General features: G+C 33.0%; 1 protein-coding gene across 3 annotated transcripts; it reads left to right on the top strand.

Moving 5' to 3' along the window:
- Positions 1–1,115: 1,115 nt before the first annotated feature.
- LOC106649860 (trifunctional purine biosynthetic protein adenosine-3) lies at positions 1,116–14,356 on the top strand. Of its 3 annotated transcripts, none has more exons than XM_014367543.2 (14): positions 1,116–1,207; positions 1,584–1,676; positions 1,848–1,937; positions 7,613–7,860; positions 8,447–8,646; positions 9,904–10,440; positions 10,529–10,664; positions 10,737–10,959; positions 11,049–11,243; positions 12,648–12,903; positions 12,971–13,321; positions 13,384–13,649; positions 13,716–13,973; positions 14,048–14,356. In XM_014367543.2, the coding sequence occupies exons 2-14, from the start codon at positions 1,593–1,595 to the stop codon at positions 14,234–14,236; spliced, it is 3,033 nt and encodes a 1,010-aa protein (XP_014223029.1). In that variant the 5' UTR covers positions 1,116–1,207; positions 1,584–1,592; the 3' UTR covers positions 14,237–14,356. The 3 variants fall into 3 exon arrangements, with proteins under 3 accessions (XP_014223029.1, XP_014223027.1, XP_014223028.1); XM_014367541.2 differs by having other exon boundaries at positions 1,154–1,359; XM_014367542.2 differs by having other exon boundaries at positions 1,158–1,249.
- Position 14,357: the final 1 nt, after the last annotated feature.

Genomic DNA, 14,357 nt, shown 5'->3' on the forward strand with positions numbered 1-14,357 from the left:
AAAAAACAAAAATTAATGATTTTTGTAAGTCAAGATCTAACGAAAAACTTTACGTAATAGTTCTTTTATAAGTTGTTATTAATGTTCCTAAGCAAGGACTTAATTAATATAGGGCTTTCGATTGAAACCAGATTTTATGTAAGAACTTATTTGCAAGAATTCATTTAGTCGATGATCATACGTAAAATCATCTGTAAGATCTTATGCAAGTTTTTAACGAAAAATTGCGTTAAAATTTTTTTTATTCTTCAATGAAACAAATAACAATCCCATGTAGAAGATCATTTATAAGAGCATATGTAAGGGCTTACCAACTTTTATTGATCGTCGAAGCTCTAACAAAAGCAGTTAAATTTTCAAATCTCTGTCATTTAAAACTATAACCCTTGAAAAAATTCCATGTAGAGTTCGCTAAATTCCTATACAAGTCCTGTAGGAATCCTATAGGAAATGTTTAGAAAAATACCCATTTTCATTTTGAATCAAAAGAAATAATTAAAAATTAATTTGTGGTTTTTCTATGTAGAAAAATATTCATAATGTTGAAAAATCGACAACTTAACTAAATTGTTTGAAGATAAATTATAACTTTTGATAAAAACAAAATTAAAATAATAATATAAGTTTCTAAAAAATATTCATTAGATTGTATAATCTATAACCAATATTTAATTTTACGGTATTATATAGTTTTTTAACAATTGAACATTCTAAATTTTAGTCAATAATACGTATCGATATATATTTAATTTTAGATCTTAACGCAGTTTTTCCCCTTATAAATTTAATATAATAAAAAATCAAATAAATCTGCGTCTATTTAACCAACTCTGAAAGTTTCATAATATCGATTACGGCCTTATATTTGTTGTTAAACCTTAAATCTTAAACCTTGCACTTTGGATTTTTAAAACTCTAATGCAACATTGACAGTTTAGATTGTCATAAAAACGAACTCGGAAGGTAAAATACCTGAATAGTTCTACATGATACTTTTTACATAATTCATAAATTGTATTATATTTCATCAACCGCGTAAAAAATGAGTTACTGGAATCGAGAATTGAGATACTTTCGATTTCATAATAAATTTCACTAATCTCATCTCACTTCATAAAAGTAACAAACTTATTTGTTTTGCGCCCTCCCACTGTCGCTTTTGAGCTGGAAAGTTAAGGCCCGAATTTTCACAGAGAGAATCTTATTGGTTGATTTAATTTTAACCTTTTTTGGTGTAACTTACCTATAGGTTTACATTATTATAATTATTACAAGCATTTATTATTGGTAACAATTTAATGTTACCAGAGTGATAAATTATCAGTGCATATATAAGAAAATATATTTATAATTTTAAATGTATGATTTAAGTGCTTAATTATTATGAATATTTGAAATTTTTTCTAGTTGGTTATGATCAGTAAATTCCTTAATACTTTATTATTAATTATTAATACTTTTTTCTCTCCATGTCATCCCTTTTTTTGATTTAAAATTTATTGACATGTTAATCTACTTTTAAAAAGTGATAATTTTAGTGAATATAAATATGATAAATTTATTTTATTAATGATATGTTTCAGTTTTTCAAAATGACTCTCAATTGTTCTATTTTAATTATTGGAAGTGGTGGAAGAGAGCATGCAATTTGTTGGAAATTAGCACAATCTGATCTGGTTAGTTATTTTTATTGAAAATAATTTATTTAAAATAAAATACATTTTTTTGATGTCTATATATCTTTAAGTTTCTATATCACAACAATATCTAAAACCTAAGAATATTCATAACTTTTTTACAAAATTTGGATACAATTTAATTTAGTATTTTTAATTTTAATTTATTAGGTTCAAAACATTTTTGTTGCTCCTGGAAATAGTGGTATTGCTAAAGAGAATAAAACAACAATAGTGCCCTTGGATGTCACAAATAATAAGGTACTCAAACATATTTTTTATTTACAAGTTTGTACAAATTCATTTTAAGAACTTATTCTTGTATTTTATCTAATCAGTTGCTATATTTAACATGAAAAAATATTTAATCCTGTTATTACATATAAGTCAAAAATAATTTTTTATCAAATTTAATCTTAAAACAAGTTATTCGCTTTTTTAAATCCTGCATGAATAAAATTTTATCAAAAGTGTTGAAATATATTTTCAATTAATTATTATTTTGAATTATTCTGAAATGAATTAAAGCCATGACAAATTATTTTTTTGGACTCTACTTTAAATGTTCGGTTGATTAAGAAAAATCAATGGTAACTGATGATTTCTTAAATGCAAATTTGCTAATAACCGGCTAATAATAAATAATATTTGCTTATACAAATAATTGACCCAAACTTGATTGCGTAAACTATATTGTAATTGAAATTTATGCGTATATTTGTAAAGTTAAAATAAGTTAATGTCTGATACATCAATTTCAATATCAATTTATTTTTAAGAGCATTAGGTGACATTTATATCTAGAATCATCTTCAAGCTTTCATAGATTTTACAATTTTTCAAGTTATTGAATCAAATCTATATCTCAAACCTTTTCAAGGCTTTCCAATAATTTTTTGTGTATTAGCTTAGCAAAAAAGCTTGAGAATGGAAACAATTAATTATAAGAGCATGCAACCAAGCAGTAGATGCCACATAATTAACATTATAAATATTCAGAGATGTTTTGTAAGTAAGGCATTCAAAAAATTACATTCAAATCAGTACAAATTTGTATTGTTTATCTTCTTTATCTTTCTTTCTGTAAGACATGAAATAAATGATAAATACCGGAAAATGTTGCAGCAGCACTCTGTTTTATCTCGTGATTATGATCCTTAATATGATCATGAATTGTGAGTTGAATAACTTTTCTATCAAGATGCGCGGTAGCCCCCTGTATATGATTCATTCTTCTAAAAACACGTTACTACGTGTCTTGGTATCACAATTGATAGGAAACGCCAAAAATTAGAAACTAAGACCGTAGTTAATTTTCTTTGACAGAGCACTACTTTCAGTCATTCTGAAATTGTTATGGTTTACTCCCAATTTCATTTACCAGTGGGATAAACGTACAAATAATTACCTAATATTTTTTCCTCGATTTAAAATTGATTGTTTCCACACATACGCGTTTTCATAAATATCTGATTAATATTATTTCGACACATAGAGCATACTTTACACATCCATATTAAGTTTTGAAGTGAAACTTTTGAAGTGAAACTTCTTTACGCGCGTTGAGTGTGGGAGGTCAAGCCGTGAAAAACAAGCTATGGTCCGTTTGAACGATACACTAGACCCAATCTAATTCTGTACGGTCCACAGAGTAGTGGAACGTGTATAAGCATAGGAATTCCGGCGTTCCAGCGGACAGAATTAAATAAGGTCTAGTGTACACATTTTTGTATACAATGTATAGTCTCAGTAGCATCTGTTGATATCGCGCGCTGTGATTGGTCCAGCGTTGTGACACGGGCGACTACACTAGTCGATCAGCTGATCGTTCTGTTTTATCGATCAATACTGTAGTGACAACCTATCAATATTTATTTATGCACTTTATTTTATTCATCGTTTGGTATTATCATGATTTATAACATTTTCAATTATTTTCCAATAAGTACACATTATCTGGGTTTACTAAACGTATTTAAACATAAAGAAAATCAATTCATGACAATGACATAAAATTCTCATTTCGAGTTCAAGTTGGCTATACTGTGTCGATAGATAGAACAGAACGATCAGCTGACTCGTGTAGTCGCCCGTGTCACAACGCTGGATTGGTCGGCGTTCGACAGTGTCGAACTCTGCTCGTCCCCCTCTACTGCGGCACGTTACGCAAGCAAGTGAGCTCAGCGCTCATGCCATATAACTCTGTCTCTTTCTGTAGCGTGTATATGCCAGTAGCTCAATCAAACGACGGCACATGAGATAAAACTTATGCTTCGTGTCGACGTACTTGGTTCATGTCTGCGCTAGGCCTGCGTGAGATAAGTAGACATGAATTGCAGGGTATGATATGTGTTCTAGCATAATTACACTACTTTTTTGTCAATTCTGTTTAATAGAATTCGATTGTTCATTGAGGCAATGTGAGTCGAGGTCGCATACCTACTGAAATTTACAATAAGTTGAATAGAATCTATAAAAATTTGATTCGGAAATTTTTAAGAAATCATATTCATTAGCATAATAACTAATGATAGTGTAAATCGAGGACACGGAAGAAATAAATCTAAATTATTAAGTTAGCTGTCCATGAAAAGCCATAACTTTTTGAGTTTACATTATCTAGAATCCATTTAAGGGGAGTCATGCATAAATTCACTCGTCTTTGTCATTTTTGTGATATAAACCACAGTTTAATGTCAATCTATATTTTCAACATAAAATTGACATCTTTGAGCCCTAAAAAATGTGAAAAAAGTTGCAGAATAGTCCTTTGCATCTTAACAGTACATTATGTAACTGAGGCGGGGGGTTGTCCATCTTGCAAGAGTGTCAGTTTGCAGCCCGAGCGTAGCGAGGGTTGCATTAATACGAGTACAAGATTGACAACCGCCTCAGTTACGTATAGTATTTTATAGCACTGCGTGGCCTAAGTTCACATCTATGGCACGCTTGTCTGTGGCATAAGTCGCACATACTGGCATCGTTGCGTTCGCATCACACTCACATACGCTCGTGCGCTAACCTCACTTCGCGTTACCAGAAATTCCGACTCATGGCTCGGAAAAGGGGGCGTAAATGTGAACTTAGCACAGTGCTATAAAATGTTGTACGATACTCGGGCCATGGGGAAACTTTTCGGCCTAGCTATTAGAACCCTCGCTGCGCTCGGGCCCTAAACTACGTCGTGCCAAAAAGTGTTACTTATGGCACTTGTATCCTAAATTACTATTTCATCATCGAGTGCAGGAAGTCGATTTTAAGAATTCCCGCACGGCGCGCCGCGTGGGAAGTAGCATTTTTTATACAGCGTGCGGAAAGTTCGTTTTTCGCAGTCAGTAGGATGCTTCGAAAGTAAAAGATTCCGGTGCTGTGGCTACAGCGTGCGAAAAGGTCGTAAGCGTGCGGAAAAACGAACTTTCCGCAGCTGTATAACAAAATAGTATACTCAACTCGCTGCGCTCGGGCGGCAAACGTCGCACCCGTGGGAACACCTACTTTCCGCACTCGTTGCGTAATCTACTATTCCCGCACGCTATGATGAAAAATAGCTTATTTTTGCTATTTTAGCCTTTTAGCACTGTGCGCAAGGTTCAGATCAGAGTTATTTAGGTGGCAATGCCTAACAGGAATCTAAATCTTCAGAAAAGTATCCTTTATGGGCTGAGTTTTGTGGAATCTTGATTTAGACCTTCATATTAGTTCTATTATTCAATATGTGCTCAAAAACATTAATATCTTTTTTTTATTTCTTGATTTTTTCACATCTGTCGGCATACACTCTATTTTATAACTCTAATCGAAATTCCACAAAACTCAGCCACAAAAGGATACTTTTCTGAAGATTTTGATTCCTATTAGGCTTTGCCACCTTAATAACTCTGATCTGAACCTTGCGCACAGTGCTAAAAGGCTAAAATAACAAAAGTAAACTATTTAAAATGCAAAGGAGTATTTTGCAACTTTTTTCACATATTTTAGGGCTCAAAGATGTCAATTTAATGTTGAAAATGTAGATTGACACTAAACTGTGGTTTATATTACAAAACTGACAAAGAGGACTCCCCTTAACTGTCCATCCATTTAAAGAGTCTTTTTGCTTGGCTGGATTTTCTTTCTGGAATTTTATTCAATTTTTATCAATTTTGAATGTTTATTACATTTTTTACTTGCTTGATCTTTAATTTTTTTTAGATTTTTTTAAAATTGTTCGAGATGGTTTGATATGTGTTATCACAGGGCTAAAATTTTTGGTGGTTGATCCGTAACATATCCCTGGTTGACACTCAAAATTTCAGTCTATCAATTTTAGGTCACCAAATCGATTTTCACGGAAAACTTTTTTGAAGAAGTTTCATTTCTGATGGCTGTCCCCAGAAAGCTAATTTAATAATTCTGATTTACATTTCCAAACATTTTAGATATTTTTTTCATATAATTAAAAAAAATACAATTTCAATTTTTCATAAAAATGTCTCATAATTATTTTTCGGTTCGTTACAAGATTCGGTAGTGAGTGTCGAGGCCGCGTTAGCTGTTTTCCTTTGCAAACGAATTTAGCTGTGCGTCACCCATGGCGCCCCCACTTCGGAAGCATTTCCCATATTATTTCTTATGAAGAGAAATTTAGTTCGGTGAGCGCCGCTGGCATATTTGGAAGTCATTTCCATAAGAGCACATGATAAAATCGACGCAAGCACTGCTATCTTCTCCATACACGTGCACACCGCGAATACGACGCTGCGTAGACGTTACAAAGACATAAGCGTTGAGCACGTAGTAGTATACGCTCTGCTAAGACTCGGCAACCGATCCGACAGTTGCTAGTGCGGACCGCGCCGAAGTACCCTATCTATCCAGAGTCATATTCTTACGGTTGTCGCGCGCGCTCGTGTGACGTGGTGTGGTACGCGTGTACGATTTTTACGGGATCATACCTCCAACCCAACGCGCCTAAAGAAGTTTCACTTCCAAAAAAATACTCTAAAGGAATCTGAGCCCTCTGAAAGTCTTTTACAATAGAAAGAAACACAAAATTCAAAATCTAAACGAGTTCGATCTTAATTTTATCACCAAAAACTTCACAGAGCTTCTTCAGAATGTCAGCAGATACCTTCTAAATTTTTTTAATATGACTACAAGCTCAAAGGCCAAGTAAAGTCCGAGGTTACTGAAAAATGTGCAAAAACGGTAAAAAATAAGCTATTTTTGGCCATTTTCTGCTTCTTTTTTTTCGAGGACTTTTTTGCGCACTTTTTTTGGAAAAACTTGCTAAGAATATTGCAGAATAGTATATTTTGTAACAAGTGCGCGAAGCAGTTGACTCATCCAGGAGTTTTTTTCACCCGAGCGTAGCGAGGGTGCAGAGACTCCTGGGTGAGTCAACTTCCTCGCGGACTAGTTGCAAACGATATTTTTTAACTCTGCTTGCGAGAAACGAAGGTTTTCTGACGCTTTAAGGTTAGAAAACCCGTGTTTCGCGCACGCAGTGTTAAAAAAATTTTTTTGTGACCATTTGATTTCTCTGAGAATCGGTATACAGAATAAGGGATTCTCATTGAATATCATGACTCAAGAAATCCGAGGATTCTATGCGCAGGTTTATTAAAGAAATTATGAATTTAAAAAAGAGATCATAAACTGTGAACTGGGAACAGTTTTAAACTTAGCACTTCGCCATAAAATTCAGTATCTGTTCATAATACAGTTCTGTACATAAATACAGTTTCTGACGTGGCTATTAGGAGGGCCTCGCTGCACTTCAGCTCTAAACCACGCTGAGCGTTAAAATATTACTGTTAACACTCGTAAATTACTTTGAGAAGGAAGCTAAGTGCCAATGGATTGGTAGCAAACACTTTTCATTTCCTACATAGTATTCATAATTAATTAACTTAATATCTTTCAGATTTTGAAACAAATATTTTCAATTTTTTCAGGTAACGACAGAATGGTGTATTCAAAATAAAATTAACATGGTTGTTATTGGACCAGAAAATTTCTTGCATCAAGGGCTCGCAGATGAACTTGGTAAATTTAACATACCTTGTTTTGGTCCATCAAAACTGGCTGCAAAAATAGAAACAGACAAATGTTGGTCAAAAGCATTCATGGATCGCCATGATATTCCGACAGCTTCTTGGAAAAGCTTCTCAGATGCTGTTGAGGCAAAAAATTTTGTGAAGGAGTAAGTTTATGAATTATCAATTTAAATTTAAATCTTTTTTTTATGTATACCAGTTCAACTGTAATTCTGAATTGATAAGAAAACGTGAATACAAAGAAGTAGGCGATCTGTTTATGCTAGCCTGTATACTATTTTTATTATTACCGCGTGTTATATGCACGGGCTGACCCTACTTCACTATATTTACTTTTCCTCGCCATTTCAGGATTAAAGTCGAACCAGTGTTCGCAAATACCGATAGATTCGTCTAAGGCTTCGTAGCAAATTCGTTATAACGCTTACAAACTTCAAATCTCTGGTTCGATCCCCGACTGCGACTAAATCTTTTTATTTTTTACAACTAGTTTATAGTACTAAAATGCAACGCCGGGTGTGGATATGCTTTTTCTGCCAAACGAGGGGTTGCAGCACGAACCTAGGGCGAGTGCTGTGACGAGTTTTGTTGAAAAAGCTTATTCACACAAGTTGCATACAATATTTTAGAGCACAAGAGCCTAAAACTAGCGGCAAAGTTGTGATTTTTAGGTTAGAATGCCATAAACATCTATATTTTTTAAAATTACAACTGATCTAAACAAATTTTTAGATCATCGTCCAATTCTCTGGTCATTAAAGCTTCTGGTCTTGCTGCTGGTAAAGGTGTGGTTGTTGCTAAAAGTAAAGATGAAGCTTACAGAGCGATTGAAGAAATTTTGGAAGACAAAAAATTTGGAGCCGCTGGAAACATGATTATAATTGAAGAAGTACTGGAGGGTGAAGAAGTTTCAGCATTAGCATTTACAGACGGTTCGTAAAACAAATTCATACATACATTTTTATATAACATTCATACATTTCAATCTTGATATTTCAATGAATTCATTATTTCTTAGTAATATTTTTTATTTTAAGATGTGGTATTTTGATAGTTTTGAGAGTTATTAGAGGATAAATGAAAAAACCTGTATGAGGCTTTGTACGCCAATAATATATTTTTCATTCGTGTCCTTTTTAATAAAACGCATGTCTCTAATATTAAACAGCCGCTTCGTATTCAAAGTTTAAAACAATACTTTTTTGTGTTGGAGAGTCGATAAATAAGCTAGTGTTTAAGAAAAAACTGGCTCTCTTTCACTCTTCTTTTTTGCACTTTTCAAGCTACTTTGTGACTAGATGACTATGTCACGTACTATCATTGGTCGGCGTTCAGCAGTGTCGGGACACTGTTATCCTCATCTACTGCGGCACGCAACGCAAGAAAATGTGCTTAGCGCTCATACCTTTTTAACGTCTCGTAACCCTATCCTCGCTTATTTGCCTAGTTCGCGCTGATAAGGGTTTGTGCGTTCAACTCGACCATCAATAACCCATTATAAAAACTCTTGTATTGCTATAGCTTCATGCACACGTTTATATTCGTGAATCACAGTAAATAATACATGTATATGTGTAAGCATACTTTAGAGGTCATTTTCGTAGTGATATTCGTTTTCAGCGACCTCAATAATCCCAGAGTAACTGAATTACTCATTTTTACCGTTTTGAATGAATCGAGAAAATCGGGACGGCAAGATGGTGGCCAAAAATGAAAAAGTTAATCTCATTCGTGAAAATTTCAGTACGCACCTATGAAGCGAAGAAGAAAGCGTCAGAGCATGTGTAATTATCGGTCAAGGCAAAGCCGAGTTTTTCGCTGAGACAAGCCTTTCTAGTTTTTCGTTCCCTAAGCACGTAATATACTATCGTTCTTACTACTTTTAATTTTGCTGTATGAATTATATTCAGATCGTCTATGTTGTTTTTAGCCATGCTTTCTTTTTTTGCGGCATGAAACGGTTAAAAGAAAAAAGGCTGCTTGTTTGACAAAAACAATAATTGTTTGTATTCATAAATATTAATTTAATATACTAAAAACTACTTATGCATACAATGTAACACGTGGATCTTTAGAAGTGAAGTGATGACGGTTGGAGCCGGGTGGCTTTAATTTCATTTCTAATTAAAAATTAATTTTAAATAGTCGTGATGGCCGTATTTGATAATTTCTGAAAATATTTTTAACAGGAAAAACTGTTGTTATGATGACTCCGGCTCAAGATCATAAGAGAATATTCAATCATGATCAAGGCCCAAATACCGGAGGAATGGGAGCTTACTGCCCTTGTTCATTTTTAACTAAAGAAGATAATGAATTTGTTATTACTAATATTTTGAAAAAAACTGTTGATGGCATGAGAACTGAAGGAATACCATTCGTTGGAGTTCTGTATGCTGGTTTAATGATGACACAAAATGGGCCTAAAGTTTTAGAATTTAATTGTCGATTTGGTGATCCTGAAACCCAAGTTATTTTACCATTGTTACAATCCGATTTATATGTTATTATGAAATCATGTTGTGAAGGAAATTTAAAAGAAAGTTATGTTTCATGGAAAAATAATATTTTTTCCACTGGAGTAATCTTAGCGTCTAAGGGGTATCCAGAATACTCGTCTAAGGGACAAGTTATTGAAGGTATTGAAGAAATACTTTGTAGAGATGATCATTATGTTTTTCATAGCGGAACAAGCATATCAGAATCACAACAAATATTGACAAATGGCAAGTTATTTGAAGCAAAGTTTTATAATTGTTGTTTAATTTGTGAGATAAATTTCGATTTTTATCGTCTTAATCATTACATTTACAGGTGGCAGAGTTTTAATAGTAGTAGCTTTAGCACCTTCTCTAGCGTTATCAGCTGCAAGGGCAACGGCAGCAGCTGGTATTATTAATTTTGATGGAAAACAATACAGAACCGATATTGCTCATAAGGGCATAGCGAGGTTTTCATATATTTTATTAATTTATTTTTCGTCCGATTAACATAATGGTTAAAAACACTTAAATCTCTTCAGATCAATATTAGAGTACGGTACAATGACCTATAAAACTAGTGGAGTTGATATTGAAGCTGGAGATACATTTGTAACTAATATAAAGCCCGCTGTTTCAACTACTATGAGAAGTGGAGTTATTGGTAATATCGGAGGATTTGGAAGCATTTTTGATATCAATGCTTTAGGTTTTCAGAGTCCGCTTCTAGTATCCGGCACCGATGGAGTTGGAACAAAACTCAAAGTACATCCATTCATATTATAATTATGTAAAAATGTTATTTTTACTCTCTTTTTAATTTTTTACAAATTATATTCATTTTACTTTTATAGATAGCACTTGAATATAAAAAGCATGATACTGTTGGAATAGATTTAGTTGCTATGTGTGTAAACGATGTTCTAGCACAAGGAGCAGAACCTCTTTATTTTCTTGATTACTTTGCATGCAGTAAATTAGAAATTGATGTAGCTGAAAAAGTTATAACTGGCATAGCGGAAGGATGTAAACAAGCTGGTTGCGCACTGGTAAGTTGAAAATTTTGTTTGCAACACTCAACACATTATAGTCTAGGCGCCATATGGGCTCCTGCAGTCAATTGATGTAGCCAATATTTAAAAGAGTATTTTTGTGTATTTTTTTTCCTGCTAATTACAAATACCGATGAGAAAAATCGACCCGAGGTGGCGTGAATTAGCTATTAACAATTTAATTGTTTAAATCGTAATAACTGATAAACTATGAAATATGTGTAAAAATGAAGGAGTATTTTTTGTTCTTTACATTAAACGAAAAGTTAGATGTATTTGAATTAAAAATTCGCTAAACAAAAGATAGAAAAAGTGATATTTTTCGAGTTTTACGATTTTTAATTCGTAAAATATACATCGGACCCCTTATAAAAATTTCCTATAGGATCTCGCGAAATTCCTACAGGAGTCCTATAGGATTCCAATAGGAATTTCGCGGGATCCTATTGGAAATTTTTATAAGGGACGAAAAAATGGCAAAAGTAATTTTTTGTCTAGATTTTCCAATAAATCTTAATAGTACTTTACGATAAAAGGGCTATAAGTAACATTTTTCCTAATAGCCGTGTCAGACTTAATAGCCGAGTATCGTACTAAATTTTATAACACTGAGCTTAGTTCACATTTAATTTAAATAACAAGTCTTACCCAATCTTGCTAAGTTTTTTACGCATTCGAATACAATCCAATTTTAAATGATTATACGGTAATACAACGCGGTTTAATTTTTTCTTGTATGGAACTGTCAACGCATTTATGCCTTCTTTTCCGAATCTTGCTTTTGCCACCGAAAAGCGTATGATAAATGTGATCTTATGCCCCCTCGCATCACACTTGCTGCACTCGTGCGCTAACCTCACTTTACGGTACTAGAAAGTGCGACTTATAACTCGGAAAAAGGGGCATAAATGTGAACTTAGCTCAGTGCTATAAAATGGAGTACGATACTCGTGCCATGGGGACACTTTTCGCCCCAGCTATTAAGACTCTCGCTGCGTTCTGGCCTTAAACTATGTCGTGCCAAAAAAGTGTTACTTATTGCACTTGTGTCGTAAAGTACTATTTTATCTCGAAAACCAACGAGTTTATAAAAAAAGTTTATGAAACAAAACAGTCTTAGAATTGATTAAAGAATACCCTCTATTCTTTTTAAATTTTTGGAGACAGTTTTTACTCGGTTAAGTACGGTTAAAGTCAATAATTTTCAAGTAAACAAATATTTATCATTTTTGCAATGTAAAAAGTTTTCGAGATTTAGAAAAACAAACATTCATAAACTTTCCTTTTTTCTGCTATTAATAATTTCTCCATTACATAGAGACCATTTTCTGTGTTAGTTAATAAATACCATAAAAAATTATTAATGCAAATTGTGTAAATAACGAAATATAAATATTTTAGGTAGGAGGAGAAACAGCAGAAATGCCTGATATGTATTCTGATGGAGAATATGATTTAGCTGGATTCGCTGTAGGAGCCGTTGAAAAGTCTGAATTATTGCCAAAAATTGATAGCTTGAAAAGCGGTGATATTGTCATAGGAATACCTTCCAGTGGTATTCACAGCAATGGTTTTAGTTTGGTCAGAAAAATTTTCAGCTCGACAAATATGAAATTAACGGACTTGGCCCCTTTCTCGAATACCAAGTTGACATTCGGTATTGAAAATAACTTATTACATTAAATTTATAATCAAGTCAAATTTTAATCGCAAAAATATTTCAGGAGAAGAATTCTTAAAACCAACCAAAATTTACGTAAAAAATGTGATTCCTGCAATGAAGCAAAATTTAGTGAAAGGGTTTGCACATATTACTGGAGGAGGCTTGAGTGAAAATATTCCCAGAATTTTACCAAATGATTTAGGAGTAATATTAAACGCAGAAAAATGGAATATTTTGCCAGTCTTCAGCTGGTTAGCTATGATGGGAGGAATTAGCAAGAAAGAAATGCTCAAAACGTTCAATTGCGGTATTGGTGCAATAATTATTTGTGCTCCTGAACATCAATCAAAAATCATGGATATAATAAAGTCCGAAAATCCATCCGTAATTGGACATGTTTGCTCTTTGGAAGGTACATCGTTATTTTTTGCAAAATATTGGATTGGAAATTTTATAATTTTAAAATTTTTATAGGAAGTTCTGATAAAGTACGTGTAGAAAATTTTGAAACTCAAATAGATCATGATATGAGAAAGTACGTCAGTCCAATAATGAAACACTTGACATCTTTAAAAAAAGTAGGAGTTTTGATATCTGGAAGTGGAACTAATTTGCAAGCTTTGATTGATGCCACTAAAAATGTAACGTACCAAATGGGTGCTGAAATTGTTTTAGTTATTTCAAATAAACCCGGTGTAAAAGGGTTGGATAGAGCTCACAATGCCGGAATAAAAACAAAAGTAAAATTCTACTTTAATTATAAATCCAAATTTATCTCGCAAATTTTACATTCAAACTAATTTTAGGTTATAAAACACGTTGATTATAAAGACAGAGAAGCTTTCGACAAGGCAATGGATACTGAGCTTGTACAACAAGGAGTTGATATTATTTGCTTAGCTGGTTTTATGCGAATTCTTTCTCCTTGGTTTGTGAAAAAATGGAGAGGGGCTATTATAAATATTCATCCATCATTATTACCTTCTTTTAAAGGAGCTAACGCTCACGAAGAAGTTCTTAAATATGGAGCTCGAGTATCTGGATGCACTGTGCATTTTGTGAATGTAATTAAAATTAAATTAGATACATAGTAGCTTAAGAATGAAAAATTTTTATTTCGTGAAATTAAATTTTTCAGGAGGACATTGATTCTGGAGCTATTATTGAACAAGAAGCAGTTCCAGTTATGCCTACAGATACTAAAGTTACACTTGAAGAGCGTATCAAAAAAGCAGAACATAAAGTTTTTCCGAAAGCTTTAAAACTTTTAGCGACAAATCAAATCAAACTGAAAGACGATAACACTATTGAATGGTTGAATTTATAATAAAAGCAATAATTATTAATAATAATAAATGTTTCTACTTTTTTAGTGATTGAATCACATCATGTAATTAGAATTTCGTTTTATTACCGATATAATAAAATGTTCAAATTTAAACTTCAAT

The sequence above is a fragment of the Trichogramma pretiosum genome, unplaced genomic scaffold (assembly GCF_000599845.2).
Source record: "Trichogramma pretiosum strain Unisexual culture from Peru unplaced genomic scaffold, Tpre_2.0 scaffold12, whole genome shotgun sequence".
Taxonomy (NCBI): domain Eukaryota; kingdom Metazoa; phylum Arthropoda; class Insecta; order Hymenoptera; family Trichogrammatidae; genus Trichogramma; species Trichogramma pretiosum.